Source organism: Physcomitrium patens, chromosome 21, assembly GCF_059467195.1.
Source record: "Physcomitrium patens ecotype Gransden chromosome 21, ASM5946719v1, whole genome shotgun sequence".
NCBI classification, from domain to species: domain Eukaryota; kingdom Viridiplantae; phylum Streptophyta; class Bryopsida; order Funariales; family Funariaceae; genus Physcomitrium; species Physcomitrium patens.
Genome location: NC_143430.1, coordinates 1063966 through 1083944, shown reverse-complemented (window position 1 = coordinate 1083944; position 19979 = coordinate 1063966). Strand labels below are relative to the sequence as shown.

Here is a 19979-nt window from a genome sequence, read left to right as displayed (position 1 = left end):
AGCTTCTTAGAAGCTTCATAGACACTCCTTTGACTTTATAGGTGTCTTTAATTGACTTTTTGGATTAGAAACGTAGTCAACAAGTTGGCCATGTGCCACACATATTGTTAGCTTCAAGACCATGCTAACTATGTGGTCCACACGTAGATAAACTTACCTTATAAGTCAAGGCATGTGTCCTATAAAGTCAACACATATTGTAAGTCCCATAGAACATTGCCACGTAGTGCCTAGTAAGATAGTATACATAGAGACAAGAGTGAAGCCTTCTTCACTCTTATCATCGCCTTTCTTGCTTCTAGTCTAGTTTGAAGGATCTCTAGTTTTCTTGGCTTTTGGCAATAGCCATTTGAGTTTCTTTTTTAATATACATATAAAGTTATTTCTATTTTATCATCTTTCTTTGAAAAAAGTCTCACTTATTTATTTATTTTTTCATATTCTTATCCTTGATAATTTGTGAACAAATCAATCTAGTTGCTTATCAGTTATATTTATCAAAGGCAATGAAGATCCATCCTATCTTTGACATATCTCTTCTTAAACCATATAAGATAGTGGACATACCAAGAAAAAGACAAGTGCCACCTCCTCTTAGTGAAGTACATAATAATGAAGAATTTGAAGTGGAAGAAGTCTTAGATTCAAGGCGGCACTAAAATAAGTTAGAATATCTTATTTATTGGCATGGATATAATATTAATGAACATACATGGGAGCCAACAAAGAATCTTATAAATATAGCAAAGAAGGTAGAGGATTTTTATTGACAACATCCATCAAAATTAAGATGAAGATCTTTCCTATAAAAGAAATAAGATCTAGGAAAAATAACATTCTACTTTCAATCCTTGTTTGTAGCTTCTTTGTATTTATAATACTAAAGTGATAAAAAACAAACAACCAATGGATTCGACTTAAGAGCCTTCGTTTGCTGACCTGTCGGACAAGACATTACAATTATCACAACCTTCAATATTGTGCAATCAAGAAGAAGAGCCTCAAGAATGACATATTCTTCCTCAAATAGATGGCAAGATACAATGCATTTGGTATCACGACCTTGAAAGAGACTCTCGATGTTTGGTAATTTTATTAGAGGTAGGAATAATTCTTGATGGTATTTCAAATATTTTATTTGAAAGAAGTTATAAAGGCATCAACAATGATAAAAAAAAACAAGGTGGTCTTCTCACCTTGGTATGAAACACTATTGATGGCTAAGAGGTCCTATCAACTATCTTTGAAGAAAACAAAGATCGAAATATGTGGCAAATACAATTTGCCGCATCTTGGATTTTTTGAATATATGAAGACTATTCTTCATGGAACTCATTCTTAAAAATAGAATATACCACCAATTATAAGTAAATCTTAATTGATGTTAGCTTATAATTTAGATAGAAGAGTGATATTTATCTTCACAATGCATCAATTCAATTTACCACCACAAAGAGGAACAAGGATGGCAAGGAATAAAGATATAGAAATAAATAGAGCTACTTTAATATCTTTTTCAAATCATGTCTCTTTTCCTATAGTGAAACATTCTTCTAGTGTTAAAAAACCAAGGATTGGATAGCTCAAGAAGTTTGATGATACAAAATCCAACTTTTAAGGATTTATCAATCAAGTACAATTTCTTATTAAATTTCAACCTCAAATGTAACATGGTATAGATAAGATAATTCTATAGATAATGAGAACTATGAAAGTTTCTAGAATTGGGGTTAGGTTAGTGTACCAAATAGGTTCTATCATGGAACCTTCTAGAAAAGGAATTTAAGGCAGTTATCTAGGTAGGATCTACTATCTAAAAACATTATAGAAAGTCTAAGGTGGTAGAACAAGGTATAAATAGGATTGGCTAAGGAATTTGGAGTATTTGGTCAAGTATGGCTTTGGATCATTTTTCTTAGTAAAGTTTGGTTCTGCATCTTTTTATTGAAATTAATTTTGTTCTATTTCAATTAACTTAGTTTTATTTTTTATATCCTATTTTATTTAGTTCCATTTAATTTTATTGTGGTCTATTTTGTCTTATTTTATAATCAGGCATTATATTGTAGATTAGAAGGACCTTAAATTTTTGAAATAGTCTAATTATATTTCATTGGTATCCAAGCAAGTATTAGACTATTTAGCTTTGGTAGCATGTCAATAGTCATCATTTAATCCAAGGTCAATTATTGTGATCATATTGAGAACTGTGTTGAGGATACAACAAACTGCTCTTAAAAAATCAACTAAGAGGTGAAAAAATATTATAATAGTAGAATTCAATAAAAAAATTATAATATAGGAGATATGTCAGAGTAATCCTAGATAAAGGCTCAAATACAACACCTATTAGGCCAGATAGCTACTTTGCAAGGACAAATAGATGCCTTGAGGACAAGAAAGTCAATATTTGTTAGATTAAAATTGCATAAGCCTAGTACATTTTCTTGAACTTCAAGACAAAAAGATGTATGTCAATGGCTTTTTAATATGCAATAATACTTTCAACTTTTTGGAAAAAATACTACTAAAAAAATTATATATGCAATCTGCTATTTGAGAGATGCGGCAGCCATTTGGTGGCAACATTGAGTTCAAAATTATTGAGCTTAAGGTAGATTTTGTAACAAGATGGAATTTGAAACTAAGTTTAGGAATCAATTTCGATCCATCAATGTGAAGAAGATAGCACATGATCACTTAACTAATCTTACTTTAGCTAGATTAGTGTAAGATTATGTTTCTTAATTCAACTCTTCATGTCTTCAAATTGACAATGTTTCAGAGGCAGAGATGATGGATCAATTCCTATGAGGTTTAAAACCTAGAGTCCAATAAGAGGTAGAGCTAAGGAATCCACAAACATTCAAAAAAGTAATTTAGATTGCAGAGAGGACCAATACTCTAGATTTCAAAAATCATGGAGTACAACCTATAGCACAAAGTTCTATGCCGCTATTAAATATTATGGCACAACAACCAACATCAATAGAGATTGATGCATTACAAAGAACATTGATACCACAAAGATGACAATTATTGGTGCAGAATGGATTATATTTTTATTGTTGTGAGCTAAGCCATTAGATCAAAGGTTGTCCAAAACGTCAAAGTACAACTACCAGTAAGACAAGGCAAATTCACAGTCTCATAACTCATCAAGTATATAATGAATTAGAACAAGAAAATAAGGCTCTCTAATAAAAGAACTGAGGGCCAATACTGGAAGGAGCCATTGCCTCTCAAAAACAAATAGCATAGCCATGGACAACTATAAAAAGAATTGACTAGTATATCTAATGAGACTACTAAGAAGATAATCATATTGAGTACTTGTAGATTGTGGCTCTACAAAAAAGTATATCTTAATTAAAATTACCAATCGGCTTGGAATTAAAACCAAAGAAATGAAAGGAGGAATTATATACCTTGCAGAAGATCAAGAAAACATATTGAATGAGACATGTGAAGTAGAAACCTTCAGATTGACAAACATCTACATCTTAAGAGAGAGATTTAAGGCAACAAAGCTAAAGTATGATGTTATCTTTGATATGTCATGGATAGAGATAGAAAATAAGCAAATTAATTAGATAGCAAAGATAATCTCTTTTAAAGATTGAGGGTGCAAGGTGACTCTTTACACCTCTACATTACATGAAGAGGAAAGACAATCTACAACTAAAGACTTATTTGTAGAGACAACCTTTATGAAGAAACAACTATAGCATGAGCAATCAATATATATGGTGGTTTCAAAACTTAGATCAATGGTGGAAAAAACAACCAAAGGAATAGAACAGGTGGAGCAAGTCATATAAAAATATCAGGATGTCTTTTCAACTAATCTACCTAGTGGCATACCTCCTTAACGAGGTGTCGTCTTTCAAATAGAACTATTACCAGGAGCCAAACCAACAAGTCAATCAATTTATTGCCTAGCATTAAAAGAACTCGAAGTTCTGTAAAAACACATTAGACAAACTCTTGGAGAAAGGCTTCATTTGAGAAAGCACATCACTATGGGAAGCACCTATACTCTTTGCAATTAAGAAAGATGGTAGACTTTACTTTGACATCAACTATTGAGATTTCAATAAGTAGACTATTAAAAATACATATCCACTTCTATGCATAGATAAACTTCTTAATCAACTTCAAGGTGTAATCATTTTTAGTAAATTAGATCTTTGAAGCCGCTATTAGCAAACACCTATTGCAAGAGAAGATGTGAAAAAGATGATATTTTATACATGCTATGGACATTTCAAATAGTTGATTTTAACCTTTGGCCTCACCAATGCTCTAATTTCTTTCATATATTATATGAATAGATTGTTCAAGACCTTTTAGACAAGTATGTAGTTGTCTTCCTAGATGATATCCTTGTATATAGTAAAATCCTTGAAGAGCATAAGCAACACCTATGAAAAGTGCTACGTCAGCTACAAGACAATCACTTTTATTGTAAGCAATCAAAATGTGAACTTTGGAAGTTGAAAATCACATTTTTGGCACTTGTGGTGTCCTTCAAAGGTATGTATATAGAACAAGATAAAGTAAAAGTAGTAGAGTATTGGCCAACTCCTAAAGATGCTTCTGAAATTTATTCATTTTTAGGCCTTCCTGGATACTATCCCCGTTTTATTCAGCGATTAACTCACATTGCTGCCTCATTGATAAACCTATTGGAAAAGGGTGCTCTATTTGAATGGAAACTAGAGCAACAAAATGCCTTTAATAAGTTGAAGGAGGCATTCATTACTACTCCAATATTATAACTATATGATCTTAATATTCTTTATATGCTTAACATTGATGCTTCCAACTTTGCTATTTGAGCTATCCTTCAACAAGACTTTAGTAGGAGTCTTCAATTTGTGGCATGTGAATCATGCAAGCACAAAAGAATAGAGTGTAATTACTCTACATGTTATCAAGAGTAATTAGCAATTGTATATACTACAAAGGTGTGGCGACACTATATATTGGAGAAGCCAGTGATTGATTGGACTAAAAATATGAAATCATGGCATTATTTTTGAAAAGAATAGTTATAGCTTATTGATATTCGGCTTGAGTACAAACAAAAGTGACAACATACTGTGTCAGATAGTTTATTATAAAGACTAGACTTAAAAGATAAATTAGAAGATAAGATAGAAGTCACTACCATTAGTAGTATCATTTTAGATCTAACTAAAGAGGCAGAATAAAGGGAAGCTATGCAACGGGATGCTTATTTCAAGATAGTAAGCGATTGATTGAAGATGGATGTTATACAATATGAAGATTATATTTTTAGTAAAGGCTTGCTCTATTTTAAGATGTAAATTTATATACCTAACAATGCTAAATTTTATACGCGCATACTTCAAGAAGGACATGACATACTAATATCTAGACATCTAGGACAAGAAAAGATCTTAGAACGGATTTCAAGGACATGATTTTGGGCACATTTGGATCATGATGTTTAAGCCTTAATATACTCCTACAAGTCATGTCAACATAACAAAGTACCCAATATAATATCTTTTAAATTATTGCAGCCAATTTCGCTACCTACGGCACGTTGGGAGTAAGTGACTATTTATCTCATTACGTATTTGTCGTAGATGCCTCATAATCATACCATGGTTGTCGTCTTATAGATTGATTTTCAAAGTAACTTCACTTAGCTATGGTGCACTCACATATTCATGCTTTAACGCTTATACAAGTCTTCTTTGATACTTTCTTTTGTCACCATGGATTATCTCATATCATCATTTCAAATTGAGATCCATGCTTCATTGGAAGTTTTTGACAAGCTTTAATGAAGCTACTAGACATACAACTTATCATGTCTATAACCTTCTATCCTCAAATAGATGGACAAACAAAGGGTACAAATTGAATCTTAGAAGATATGTTGTAGACATTTGTGGCAATTCATCATAATAATTGAAATGAATACTTGACACTCTTTGAATTTGCTTATAATGATAGTATTCAAGTAAGTTCCACTCATTAACCATTTTTCCTTAATATCAATTGTCATATGATTATACCACCAATACTTTTAGTGCTCTATAGACACCAAGAGCTGAACAATGGAGGAATTTATATAACGGCTTACAATAGTCTTATAAAAGGCATGGCATAGCCTTCTTACTACATAAAATTAAAAAAAGCAGTATGTGAAGAATCATTAGTAATACAAGATCTTTTGATAAGGTGATCAGGTGTTACTCTCCAACATTAACTTGCCACTTGCTACATCAAACCAAATTTATAAACTAACATCTTGGTGGCTTAGACCTTTTTACATTTGTACAGTGACTTTTGATATTGCATATTGCCTCGAGTTTCTACCACAAATTTGTGTCAATTCAGTCTTTCTTATTTTGCAACTAAAGGAATTTCATACTAAGCCAAAGCGCTTTCCAAATCAACACCAACCACCACCATGACCACTAGTAATTGATCACCAACAAGAATATGAAGTAGATAGTATTTTGGAACATTGCTACCTTCGTCATTGCAGTGGATGTCTACAACTTCAATACAAAGTTCTTTGGAAAGGTTATTCCATTCATGATGCAATATGAGAACCTATACAAAACCTCATCTATTGCTAAGAGACAATTTGAAGATATCATTGGAAGCAAAACAAGGACGTTCCACATTAGTGGAGAAGGATTAAGTATAACAAGATATAGATAAGATAATTATATAGATAATTAGAACCATAGAAGTTTCTAAAATTGGAATTAAGTTAGTAGACCAAGTAGGATCCATTGTAGAAAATTCTAAAAAGGATTTAAGGCGATTATCTAGGTAGAACCTACTATAGAACCTTCTAGAAACAAGTGTAAGGCAGTTATCTATGTAGGATCTACTACCTAAGAACATTCTAGAAAGTCCAAGGTGGTAGGAAAAAGTATAAATAGGACTAACTAGGGCCTTTTTGAGCATCTCATGAGGCTTTCAACCATTTTTCTAAGTAAAGTTTAATTTTGCATTTTTTTTGTTCAGATTTGTTCTATTCTATTTCTGTTTACTCATTTTTATCTTTCGTGTCCTATTCTGTTTAGTTTTGTTTACTTTTGTTCTAGTTTATTTTTTCTTATTTTGTGATGAAGTCTTATATTCTTGTAGATTAGAAAGATCTTAGGTTTTTGAAATAATCTAGTCGTGTTTCATCAAAGCTATCTAATTCTAAGATTACAAGTTAGATTTATTCTTACATTTCTTTCAAGTTTAGTATTATTATGGTTTTTATCTTTTTTTGAATGATAAGATCTAATATTAAATAATCTATAGGTATTTGTGGTAGAATTTCAATATAAGTATGGAAAACATTATGTAATTCATGTTATAATTAATAAGATCTATCTTTTATAATAAGGCAATTGATTAATAATGTTATATGCTTCACAATTTTGACAACTTTATAATTGATATCAAGTACGATGATGCTACACTAATTTTCTAATTTTTTTATAAATTATAACATAAAATAAAAAATTTGAAGTTCAACTTATCTGATCTTTAAACATTGAATCAAGTAATTGACTTTATTGCAAAGTATTACAATTGACTTTTTGAAATTTGATTTCAGAGTCATACAAGTATCCGTCAACGTTACTATAATTCAATGACAATATTAATGTCTTTTCAACACATACATTCAAAAGTAGAAGATATACAAATCGATGTGGTAAGAAATCTCTTATTTAGCAAAAAAAGACTTTTCAATATTAAAAAAGATCATCCTTGTATTATGGAGAATCTAAGCACATTGCTTAACATTGTTCAAAGAAGTGATGCAACTACAAAATAAAAAGTATAATTTTCAAATAAGATAGTATATTATAAAATAAATTTTTTCAGCTATAATAGTAAACGTGCAATTAGAACCTTATACAACAGTTAGTAAAGGTCTTATTCTTTCCTCAAAATCCTCTTTTTATTTTATAATAAATATTATTTTTAGATCTAAACATCTTAAAGCCTCTACCTTTTTAGATTTAGGAGTTTTAGTATATTTCTTAAATAAAGGATTTGTTAAAAGATATAGTATATTTTTTATAAAGAAAACTAAACTTATTCATATAGAAGTCATAGATGGTCGTCCATTATCTTAAAGAGATATTATTTATGAAATCCTTCCTATTAAAGTAATATTTAATTATCATAGTAATTTTGTAATATTTAACATCATTGAATCTCTTTCTAATCTAATCATTTATAATTTATTATAGTTAAAAAAATATAATCCTAAAATAGATTAGATTTCTTGTAGTCTTGATTTTTTTAAAGTATAACTAAGAATGTAATTAAGCAAGTAAAAAGTCATAAGTTTAGTAAAACTAAACCTATATTTATATAAGCAAGAGCTTTCTTGGATGCTATAAATGAAAGATTAACTTATGTCATTTATGCTGCATCTTTTCTAATGGTGGAAAGACTTTTAGTAGCATTCTAAGCTAATATTAAGATTTAAAAGATGTATTTGAAAAGAAGAATGTGGATACTCTTCTGAAACATCATCTCTATGATTGCTCAATTGACCTTCAAAAAAGAGCTCAACCGCCATTTGGACCAATTTATAATTTATTACAAAATGACTTGGCTAAACTCAAGGAGTATATTGAAGAGAATTTGGCGAAGAACTTCATATGCCGTTCCAAATCTCTAGTAAGATTTCAAATTTTATTTATAAAGTAAAAAAATAGATCATTGTAAATACATGTCGATTATCAAGGACTTAACAAAATCACTATCAAGAATATATACCTACTATCTTAGATATCTATATTTCTTGATGAATTGAATCAAGCTAAGATCTATATAAAAATAGATCTATGAAGAATATACAATCTAATATGCATTAAAGAAAGAAATGAATAAAAGAATGGATTTAAACTAGATATGGACATTTTAAATACAATGTCATACCTTTTGAACTTACAATTGCATAAGTAGCTTTCCAACACCTAATGAATGATGATTTTTGATAGTTTTTAAATCAATATATTGTCTATTACTTAGAAAATATCTTAATCTATCCTACGAATACAGAAGAACATCAACTTCATATTTGTTGTGTATAAAAACTAAAAAATGTAAGATCTTTATCAAAAACTTCTCTCAAGTTGCAATTCTACTTACATATTGTCATGATGTAACACAACTAATAGGCAAAAAGGGTAAATAATCTATTATATTATAGAAGATCTTACTTCAAATATTATAGCAAATTATCTCAAAAATAAACAATAGTCTAAAAGAAAGTAGAAGTAAAGATTTAAATGCTATATTTTTACAAAGCATACTTTTATTTACTTTGTAAGGCCATAAATAAGGCAAAACAAGGTAGATAAGAAAAATAAAGAATATAAGAATATGTAGGAAGAAGTTAAGAGTTGATTTAAATAAAAATCAACTCAAAAAGATAAAATTTGATATCCAGAGACGACTGATTATCAACTTGGATTGAAATTAGATCCCAAGGCACAAAACCAAGCATCTATGGAAACTTACGGATTCTTTTGTAGATCAAAGAAAGGGATTTAAGAGCAAACTTAATAAGATTTTTTTGAGTATTAATTTTGAGTAAATTGAATATATAATAACTTTGCAATAGCTTTGCAAAGTCATAATTATTTTAGGTGACTCTAGAATTTATAAAATAAAAAGATTATTACGTTTTTAAAATTTTCAAAGATTTGATAGTAGATCTATAATTTAAATTTTATATAGTTACAAGAATAGTTGTCTAAATTATACATTGTAAATTTGAGCATGATCAAATGATTGAATTGAAGGCTATTAAATTTCAAGTAGGTTGAGGTCTTGGAAATTGGACTTTGAGAGTCTATTAGGATTTCTAAGATCTTTAGTAATCTACTAATTAGATTAGGATAAAATTTGATTTTGAAGATAATAGACTTAATTTTCTACATATATGTGAAATTTGAAAAAAAATTAATAGTTCAATAAGGAGATATTAGTGCTAGAAGTTCAACATCTATATTAGAGTAAGATGCTGGCCAATACTGGAGCAAAATTTAGGATTTTTCTTCTATTTGGTAAGTGCAATCATCTTCAAATTTTGTATACTTGTTGCCAACTTAGTTTTTGAAAGATATGTAAATATTTAAGCAAGATCGATGGTTCAATTGATAGATATTGAGATTTTGAACTATACTAGGATTAGATTGAGTGGGGTTAGAATTTGGTTTAGGATTTAGGATTTGATTTAGGATCTAAATTATGATCTAGGATTTAGTTTATAATTTATGGTTTGTCTAAGATTTGATTTAGGCTTTAGAATTTGTTTAGGATTTGATTTAGGATTTGGTTTAGAATCTAAGGTTTGATCTAGGATTTGGTTTAGGATTTAGGATTTGTTTAGAGTTTGATTTAGGATTAGATTTAAGATGTAAGATTTGATCTAAGTATTAATTTAGGATTTAGGATTTGATCTAGAGATCAATTTAGGATTTAGGATTTGTTTAGGATTTTATTGAAGTCCATTAAGGTTTCAACTAGGATTAAATTAGAACTTGGCTGAAATTTATTTAAGATATATTTGTGATTATTCTAATATTTCTTTAGGGCTTCTTAAGGATTATTTTAAGATTTATTGTAGATTTTCTTTTCAATTCCTTGAAGATTTTCTTTCAATTCTTTTCAATATTGATTGTTAATTCAACCTTTGTCAAAAAAATTCAATCAAGTATGTCCTTTGATCTTCTCATTCATAATATCAAGAATCCTTTTTTAAGTTTCATGATGCTTCCAAATTTGAATTCAAGAACAACCTACTCTATTTCAAAGGACACCTATATATTCTAGAAGAAGAAGCATGTTTACATGTTTTTCAAGCATATCGTGACTTTCTAGCAACCAAATACTTTGAATACAACAAAACTTGAAAGCTTATATCTAAAGATTTTTGGTGATCACAAATATGGAAGGCAACAAAAGACTTTTTTTTAGTCATGTGATATTTACTTAAGATCAAAAACTCTTCGTCATCACCTCTATAGACTTCTCCAACCATTATCCATATCCAAACAATCATGATCTTTTATTTCTATGGTTTTTATCATAATATCATGATATAATATAACTAATGAATAAAAGAGAGAAGAAAATATCATATTATAGGAGATCTTATTTTAAAATATTATAAAAATATTATTTTAAAAATATAAATAATAGTCAAAAAGATGGTAAAACTAAACGGTACTAATATTATCTTTTTACAAAATAGACATCTACTTACTTTGGTGGACCATGAATAATATAAAACAAAGTAGATTGAAAAATTAAATAATTTAGGCATGTGTAAGAAGAAGTTAGGAGTAGATTTTTGTAAAATTTACATTAAGAAACGAAGAATTGATTATCAAAGAGGATCAATTATCAACTTGGATTAAAATCAGACCCTGAGGTATACAACTATATACCTATGATGACTCTAAGATTTTTTGATAGATTCAAGAGTAGGATTTGGGAGCACATTTAAGAAGATATTTTTAAGCATTATTTTTATATCAATTAAATGAATATTTAATTTTGAATGGATTTTCAAAATAGATAATATTCTTCGTTGGTTTAGATTTTGAGAAATAAAATTATATTTACTAATTTGAGGATTTCTTGAATTTTTTAGTGTAAATATAGTTCAATTTTAGATAATATATTGATATGCTAGTAATTAATGTATATGGAAATTTTTAGGTCAATTAAACAATTAGATCGGAATGTGTATAAGTTTTTGTGGATTGAGGTCTCAGAATTTGGAGTTTGAAGGTTAGTAAGTATTTCTAAGATCTTTAGTGATCTATGAATAAGATTGATGTGAAATTTTTTTATATGAATACTAAACTTAATTTTCAATATTTAAGTAAAATTTGAAAGCAATTCAAAGGATTAGAAAGGAGGTATTGGTGTTGGAAGTTCAATATTCAGATTGGACTAGGAGGCTATTCAACATCCTATTAAATTATCTTGTATTTCTTTTAATTAGTAAGTGCAATAAATTTCATCTTTTTTGTGCTTGTTTTTAATTAAAATTATAAAAAATGTGAAAATTTCAAGTTAATATTAATAGTTCGATCATCAGTTGTTGAAATTTCAATTTACTATAAGATTTGGTTTAGAATTTGTCTACAGTTTAGTTAAGAATTCGGATTTGGATTTGCTTGGAATTTGGTTTAGAACTTAATTAAAGATTGATTAGAATTTTTCTAGGATTTTTCTAGGATTTGGAGTTCTATTAAGGTTTTATTATGATTTGACATAAGATTATAATATTAGAATTATAATTAGAATTTGACATAGGATTTTATTAACGTTCAATTAGGATTTTAATTAAGATTTGAAATAAGATTTTTTAAAGGTTTAATTAAGATTTAAATTAAGATTATATTAAGATTTCTATATTTAGTATTTATTTAGGATTCTTTATTATTTCTTTAAAGATTTTTATTTTTAATATTTCTTTAAGATTATTATTATTTCTTTTAAAGTTTATTTTTATATTTTTTTTTGAAATTTTTTGTTTCTTTTTTTTTGGAATTAATTTGAAACTTCTTTATATTTTTTTTATAACTTTTTTTGAGTTTATTTTCAATTGATCAAAGTTTGATTAGAATTATTAAGTTTTATTTAAAGTTATTTAAGATTCTATTAGACTTGATAAGATTATTCTTACATTTCTACTTACCTTCTACATCTAGGTGCTTGGTGCATTTTCAAGCAACACATGTAATATAACAATAGATATTCTAGTCTCAAGTTCATATGATTCTATATTTATCATTGTAGATTATTTTACTACGATGGAATATTTTATATTATATAAAAATTCTATCACATGTGAAAAAATAATAATTTTTTTTCTTAAAATATCTATTATTATCATAGATTATTCAAGAATATTATATTAAATAGGAGGATTTAATTTGTATGAAGATTTTAGAGAATCCTTTTCAAGTTTCTAAAGGTAGATATAATATTATCTTTGGCCTTTCACTCTCAAATTGATGGACTTATGAAGCATATTAATCAAGTTTTGGAGCAATATTTGATATGTACCATTAACTACTAATAAGATGATTAGATAACTCTTTTATAATTGGTAGAATTTTCTTATAATAACATGGTACATTCTTTTATTCACCGAATACCTTTCTTTGCTAATTATGATTATCATCTATGACTTGATGCTTTTGACTTTTCAAGATTTGATAATCTTGCCACAAAAGATTTGGCAAATTTTTTGTCAAAGCTACACACAACAATAGAGGTGCAATTGAAAGAAGCTTAAGAACAACAAAAGATAAATGCAGATGCCTATCGCAAGGAACAACCACAATTCAATATGATTTAACAGGTATGGTTACTTTGTCATAATATCAAGACTACTATGATTAGTTGGACTATTATAAGCTTAGACCTTTTCCTATTTGTAAACACATCAATCCAATTGCTTATTAATTATACCTACTAAAGTCAATGAAGATCCATCTTATATTCTAAATGTCTCTTCTTAAATTGTATAAGACAATGAACATACCAAAAAGAAAACAAGTGCAACTTTCTCCTATAGAAGTGGACAATAATGAAGAATTTGATGTAGAAGAAGTTTTAGACTCAAAGCGGTACCAAAATAAGTTGGAATATCTTGTTCATTAATATAAGTATGATATAAGTGAATGCCTACAAGAGCCAGCAAAGAATCTTATAAATATAGCAAAGAAGGTGGATGCTTTTCTTCAACGACATCCATCAAAACCTAAATAAAGAATAGCAAATCTTTGCTATACAAGAAACAAGATCAAAAGAAGATGATATTTTACCTTTATCCTTGTTTGTAGCTTCTGTGTATATTGTGGCACTAAAAAGATGAAGAATCAACAACTAGCAAATTCAACTCAAGAGATATTATTTGCTGACTTGCCGAATGAGACATTGTGATTGTTTCAACTTTTAAAATGATATAAGCAAGATGAAGATCTTCAAGAACTACATATTCTTCTTCAAATAGATAGCAAGATACAATGTGTTTGGTATCATGACCAAACACATTTTGGCATAATTGATAGTTGAAATATTAAATTTATAATTTATAATTAAAATAATAAGATTTCATATTGTTATATATGCAACCAAAACAAATTGATTTTTTAAAGAAAATCAAGTCCGCCAAACTATTGCTGCTGTGGTGCAGCGATGACTGATGGTGCTTGTTGATTGGCATGATGAGAGCACTCCTCACGAAGTAAACAGCTTCTTGGTGGGTGATGTCACGGCAAACAGGGAGTAAGACAACTTAATCGAGGGTCCTGCCAATTGACAGATATAGAAGACACTTGCGCTTCCACACGGAACATGAGCAGCACCTACCTCCGTATGAAAGCCACGATAATGTGGGATCTCGGTGCTTGTGATTCGCGGCAGTTTCCGGGTTCTGGTTGGATTGGCGAAATTCAACCCCAGAATAAACAAGACTCTATAAAGGATGTAAAACCTTGTATAATAAGCCAGAATCGTGCGTTGTCAGCGCTTCGACAATCACGACGAAATCGCGTCGCAGAAAGCGATGCTGCCAGGAGTTTCAGGATGATGGCAGATTGGCATATCTATAGGTCAGCTGCACCTTCGCGGATCGCCGTGCTCCCAATAAGGAGAAGTCAGTGGCCCGGCGTGCGGTGAACACGCACCATGAGATTCCCGCTGGGTAACGAGCCCTAAACCCGCCGTGGCCATTACGATGTTTCCGGATGGCGGTTGATAAACACATTATGAACACAAAGGACGTCAGTCGATTTCCAAAAGGTAAAGGAAAAAGTTCGAAGTGGAATACGTGGCAGTGTCCGCAAATTCTTGATGGTCTGAAGGAGTGTGTCCTAGAGTACATCGGTTAGAGAATTCACCGAAGCGAATCAGTGAAGATCGACTCCTCCACTGGTGGCACAGTGCACTTGCCCTGGTAGTCATGGTTTTATTGAAATTCAACCCTGATAGTCATGATTTTATTTTTTAAAACATCTCTAGATTTTACCCGCTGCATTTAATCCTTCCAACGCTTCCCACAGCTTATGAAAAAAAATTACTTCGTGTCTCAAATGCAAGCATATTTAGAAAGTATGAAAATGTTAATTCGCATGTTTTTAACTGCAAAATGAACGTTAAATTCTCTACGTGCACACACTTTTACATACTCTTTCTATATTTTCAAGACAAGGAGTGCGAATGTCTTCCTCTTCCAATAGAATTTTGGGAGTTGGAATGTTTCTAAAAAGAAGGTCCATCGTAGTGGATTTTGTTCATTTACGAGGTATTGTGGTCACCGCAAGATATAAACAACGTAAGCGGAGGGAAGTTCCATCACAACTAATCTCCTGCGATCTCTGAGAACAGAATCTGCTGCTTTGAGCATGAATGGGACACAGTGGGGCTTTCGCAGCGAGAAGATAGTTCAAGATAGTTTTCGCAAGCTGCTTGTTTTAGATCGGCGTTGTGTGAAGGAAGACGGGAAGGAAGGTGAGAAGTTGGATGGATCCTCTGCCCGGACGTCGCGAACAGATATTCTTCCACGGGGAATGTCGATCCAGAGGACACCTCCAGTGCGGGAGCAGTGAGTCGTTTGTCATGGTGCAAAAAAACGGGCCTAGTCACGGCTTCGTTTACTGAAGAGAAGGACAATTTCATGGTAACAAAAACTTGCTGGTATGGTTACAGCACTAGTTAGCAGCGGATTTTTCTCCACTTGGGATAATGTTCTCAAGGTGGTTGGAGCAATTACTCGGGACTAATGACAACCGAATTTGTTGTTACAACTAAATCCAGCAGTTGGCCTTGCTGAAGTGGAGATTAAAAGGCCATATTTACAAAGTATATATGTTATAAATAGTAAACGGAAGTTTAAACCAAAAAAGTTCCCACAACGTGGGCAAGGGATGTTTCACGAAGTGAACAACGCAACGAGGGGCGATCATTCAGATGAGGCCTTCGTGGACAAGACCAGACATGGTCTCTTGGGCGTTTCTTTGTTGAAAATAAGATCTAATTGAGAAAACTGATATCAGTTACAACCGACTAGCCCGGCAAATAGTGATACACTACAAAGGGAGGTGGCATGAGTGAGTGCCATATGACTTTACACTTAAGTATATGCTGAATGTATCCAGTACTTGCTTACTACAAACTCTGAGAGCCGTTGAGGAACCCAGTATGAGCTTCATTTAGGTAAGTCGAGCTTCATTGAATTTCATGACAACGCTGCTGCAGTCTCAGGCGAGAGGAGTTCGCCTGCCAAAGAGACTGGACAGCCGTCATTGTTCCCCGCTGCTGTAAGGGAAGTGAAATGAAGCAACTCGATCTCGGCATTTTACCGGAAAGAGCACGTGAATCCGCACCCCCTCGCAACAAGAATTGTGAGAATGGAGTGTTCGTGAGGACGAATTTGACAGTTCAGTCCATCTGGGTTGCGTCTTTCTGCTTCGAACCCATTCCGACTGTATGACGAACTGCATTGTGCTCATAAATTCAGCCGATCCAGCTTCCGAAAGGATACTTATTAACATGAGGCTAAGCTTCGAGTCAGGTCATAATTCGAAGATGTTCCTGAACTTATTGCAACGTGACTTCAGCCTTCTTGGCAATGAGAGACCTCAAACTTGCTGCCACTTCCTCGGCGATCAATCGCGACACGCACTCGCTGTGGGCTTCGTCATTTTCATCACCGGTCTCGCCCTGCATAGTACAGATGAACACATTAGCAACTTGTTGTGAACCAAGAACGATCAAATCTTTATGGACACTCCTGTTAGCTACTAGTCCTAGCAAATTCATGTCAGCAAATAGTCAATCTGGTGGTTATGCACCACTGTGATTGACTATTTGCCACTGTCAGCAGGCTTTTCGTAATGCAACTAGCGATTTGAGTCTCACAGGAATCAGTGTCTTACCTTCAATCCTAAGCATTCCAAGAAAAGAACTTCTTGACAAGATATTCTTGCTTGTTCCACGTTCATACCACTTGACTCCAATAGATTCAAAATGTCCACCAACAGCCCAGAAGTGTTGTTACACTCGACATAGATTTTTAATCCTTTTTCGTTCCTCCCAACTTCAACCTGATTGCACAGACATTTCAGAGTGAGCCATAGGGTGCTACGCGTAGATGAATTTCATATCATTCATCCAAAAATCGAAGCAAAATGCCCACAGAACTGGAAGTGCATACCATAGGTTGCGAGCATATGCCGGACAATGCACTGTACGATTTGGGTGCAGGATTCGAGTCTACAGTTCTCTTTTCATTTGTAAACCACGGGCTCGAGTCGTCTTCACAAGAGCTTGCATCATCTTCGCAGCAACTCAAGTCGTCTTCGAAACAAGAAGAAGCATCGAGCTCACACTGCAGCTCCTGTATTTGTCTTTGCAACCTCTCGATGTACTCATGTGAATCTGCGAGGATTGATGTCTTGTCATCCTGAAAAATCCAGAACAGAGCTTGTGAATCACGTGTCGCAACATTTAGAACACGACCTAGGAATTCTAGTAACTGAACACAGCTTCGAACCAAATGACCAATCGACTTGATCAACAAATATTTTCTAAGTATTTTCCTGCTCGTAAATGAGGGAACAGCTACACGAGAACTCACAGTGCATGAATTCGGGGTGGCGGCACGCAAAAGCTCAAATTGCCCATGAATTCTGCGCCGTTGCCATCGCTCAGGCACTGCCTCACTATTGACGAACACTCCGTAGGTCCGTTTAGAACTGCGTGGAACAACAGGCTCGAATTCTCTAGGAGTGACAGCATACTCCTCGTCCACTTCGAGGTCTTCCAGGTCTGACCAATATTCCTGGTCTGCATAGTTGTGAAGGTCGAAAATATCGCACTGTTCCGCCGGGAGACCCATACCCAAAGCCATCTATCTTACTAGAACTGTTCCCAAACCTACACTCCGACGGGCTCACCGACAATTTCTTTCGAAGCACTTGATGCAGTTAAGCAACACTTACAACTACCACCTACTCATACCCGGTTCATCAGCCCACCAATAACACGCATCACTCTCCTTGTCCTGAAGGCTTCCGATCAGTCGTCAGTCCATAATATCCACAGAGCAGCGTCAGTTTTCCTCAAACTGACTTACTGGTCCACCAACTACAACCCAGACGCACTGTTCCACTCAACCGCACCTAGACGCACAAAGCACTAGTTTCTACAATGTAAGGTTGCGCAATGAACACAAAACGAGTACTATTGGGTGTGACGAGAAGCAACAGATTGTGCGCTGTGCTATAGTGGTGCGGGTTCAACGGGCTCGAGTGTCTGAGATTCGTGAAGTGTTGGGAATGCAGGAATGAACCTGCACGCACGCAAATGTATCCGACAAAGCGAAGATATGAGAGTGAGAGCGGCAGTGGTAGACCTGGCGGGCTAAGTACTTGGGAAGCGGGGACACGACACGCATTGCTGCAAGCATGCACTTCGCGCTGCTTGTCTGATTTCTATTCCTGGCCTTTTCGGAGTTGCTCAATTTGTGCCATGGCTTTGGTGGCTTCTGTCCAGCTCCTGGATGTCGTCCATCGCCTCTTCACCGCCCCTATCCAATGCTCCTGTACCCTGGGAAAGAGTCCATTTCCACTCTCTTTCTGTATTTCTTGGCCAACCGTTCTTGACACCCCCACTTTCCCCTTGCATGATAAACATTAAAAATAGCACAAAATAGACTTTGGAAAATTTTGCCCCTGAGCTTTTGTTACTATATTATAAATTTCAATTTGAATAATTCACTGAAATGGTCCACACATTGGTTGCAAAATTGTTGGGACGTTTATTGCACAGATACTGCAGTTCTCAGGTTGAGTTAATAATTGTTCGATACCATGGCATCAAAAAAGAAATAAGATGATGAGATTCCACTTCAGATAAATGTTATTCTATATATATATATATATATATGTATGTGTTGACAGCATGCAACTTATGTTTTTTTTACTTAGGCATCCTCATGCCCATCCAAGGCTCATCATCATCTGATTGAAACATGCTGTTTAAATTGCATAACTTAAGTTAGAGCATTCGCATATCCGTTCAAGTTATTGTGCCTAGTAAGCGCCACGCTCCGGTTACTTCGACAAAGATTTAGATCAAACTGGCTAGCTCTACACCCCCAACTCTCCAATTTGTGGGAAACCCAACAGCATGTTGGATTCGAAAAAATTACTTGTCCCGAGACTTTCTGAACAATTGGATGGCAACACATTCCAAACCTGAACACAAATGGCCTATTATAGAGAGAAAGGCAATCCCACTACACTTGATTTCTAATATTTACATGGAAGTGATTGTTGAAAGTCTTGTAAGATCCGATACGGCAAGATGCTATACGCTTCCAATCCAAGAAAACTCTACGCAGCTTCGATGATGTTGTCCACTCCTCCTTGTTCGCGCTAACCTGGGGACAAAATCATCCAGACTGTTGTCTATGGGGGCTAGTTTGTTTTGTGCGTGTGCTGGCGAAATGGACGAAATCCCAAAAGGGGCTCCACGATGGTGGTGCGATGGCGAGGAAGCGCGCAAGGTCAATGGCTAATTTAGGCAGAGTAGTAGGTGCTCGATTCATACGGCGAAGCTTCACATCAACTTTGTACATCCATCTCTTTTGGTATGAGAAATCCAGGGTCAACTGCAACCTCATGCCGTTTAGTGTGCATCGGCAACAGTCAGGTACCGAAATGGATCTTTTTCTAGAACCATTTCAATTGATCTCATCCAACCGCCGTGCAACACGATACAGGAACAGGATAAACCTTAAAATGAGGCTGTAGTCGAAACTCAAGTGGCCCAGTGAAAACCTCGAATTACCTAGTCCACAAAATCAACAATAGTCAATCGTCGGCCCTAACCCCCCGCACCTCCTCGTGTTGCAGAGGCGGAGTGCCTGATCGGGA

General features: G+C 33.2%; 1 protein-coding gene across 1 annotated transcript; it reads right to left on the bottom strand.

Moving 5' to 3' along the window:
* Positions 1 to 15892: 15892 nt before the first annotated feature.
* Positions 15893 to 18460, bottom strand: LOC112274024 (transcription factor ICE1). The gene is made up of 4 exons (XM_024503156.3): positions 17678 to 18460; positions 17255 to 17503; positions 16977 to 17144; positions 15893 to 16761 (listed from the first exon to the last, which is right to left on the bottom strand). The coding sequence occupies exons 1-4, from the start codon at positions 17948 to 17950 to the stop codon at positions 16639 to 16641; spliced, it is 813 nt and encodes a 270-aa protein (XP_024358924.1). The 5' UTR covers positions 17951 to 18460; the 3' UTR covers positions 15893 to 16638.
* Positions 18461 to 19979: the final 1519 nt, after the last annotated feature.

Coding starts and splice junctions, on each gene's coding strand:
- LOC112274024 (XM_024503156.3), bottom strand. CDS start 17,950: ATGGCTTTGGGTATGGGTCTCCCGGCGGAACAGTGCGATATTTTCGAC. Junction 17,504..17,677: donor CCACCCCGAATTCATGCACT/GTGAGTTCTCGT, acceptor TGGATTTTTCAG/GATGACAAGACATCAATCCT. Junction 17,145..17,254: donor GCATATGCTCGCAACCTATG/GTATGCACTTCC, acceptor CTGTGCAATCAG/GTTGAAGTTGGGAGGAACGA.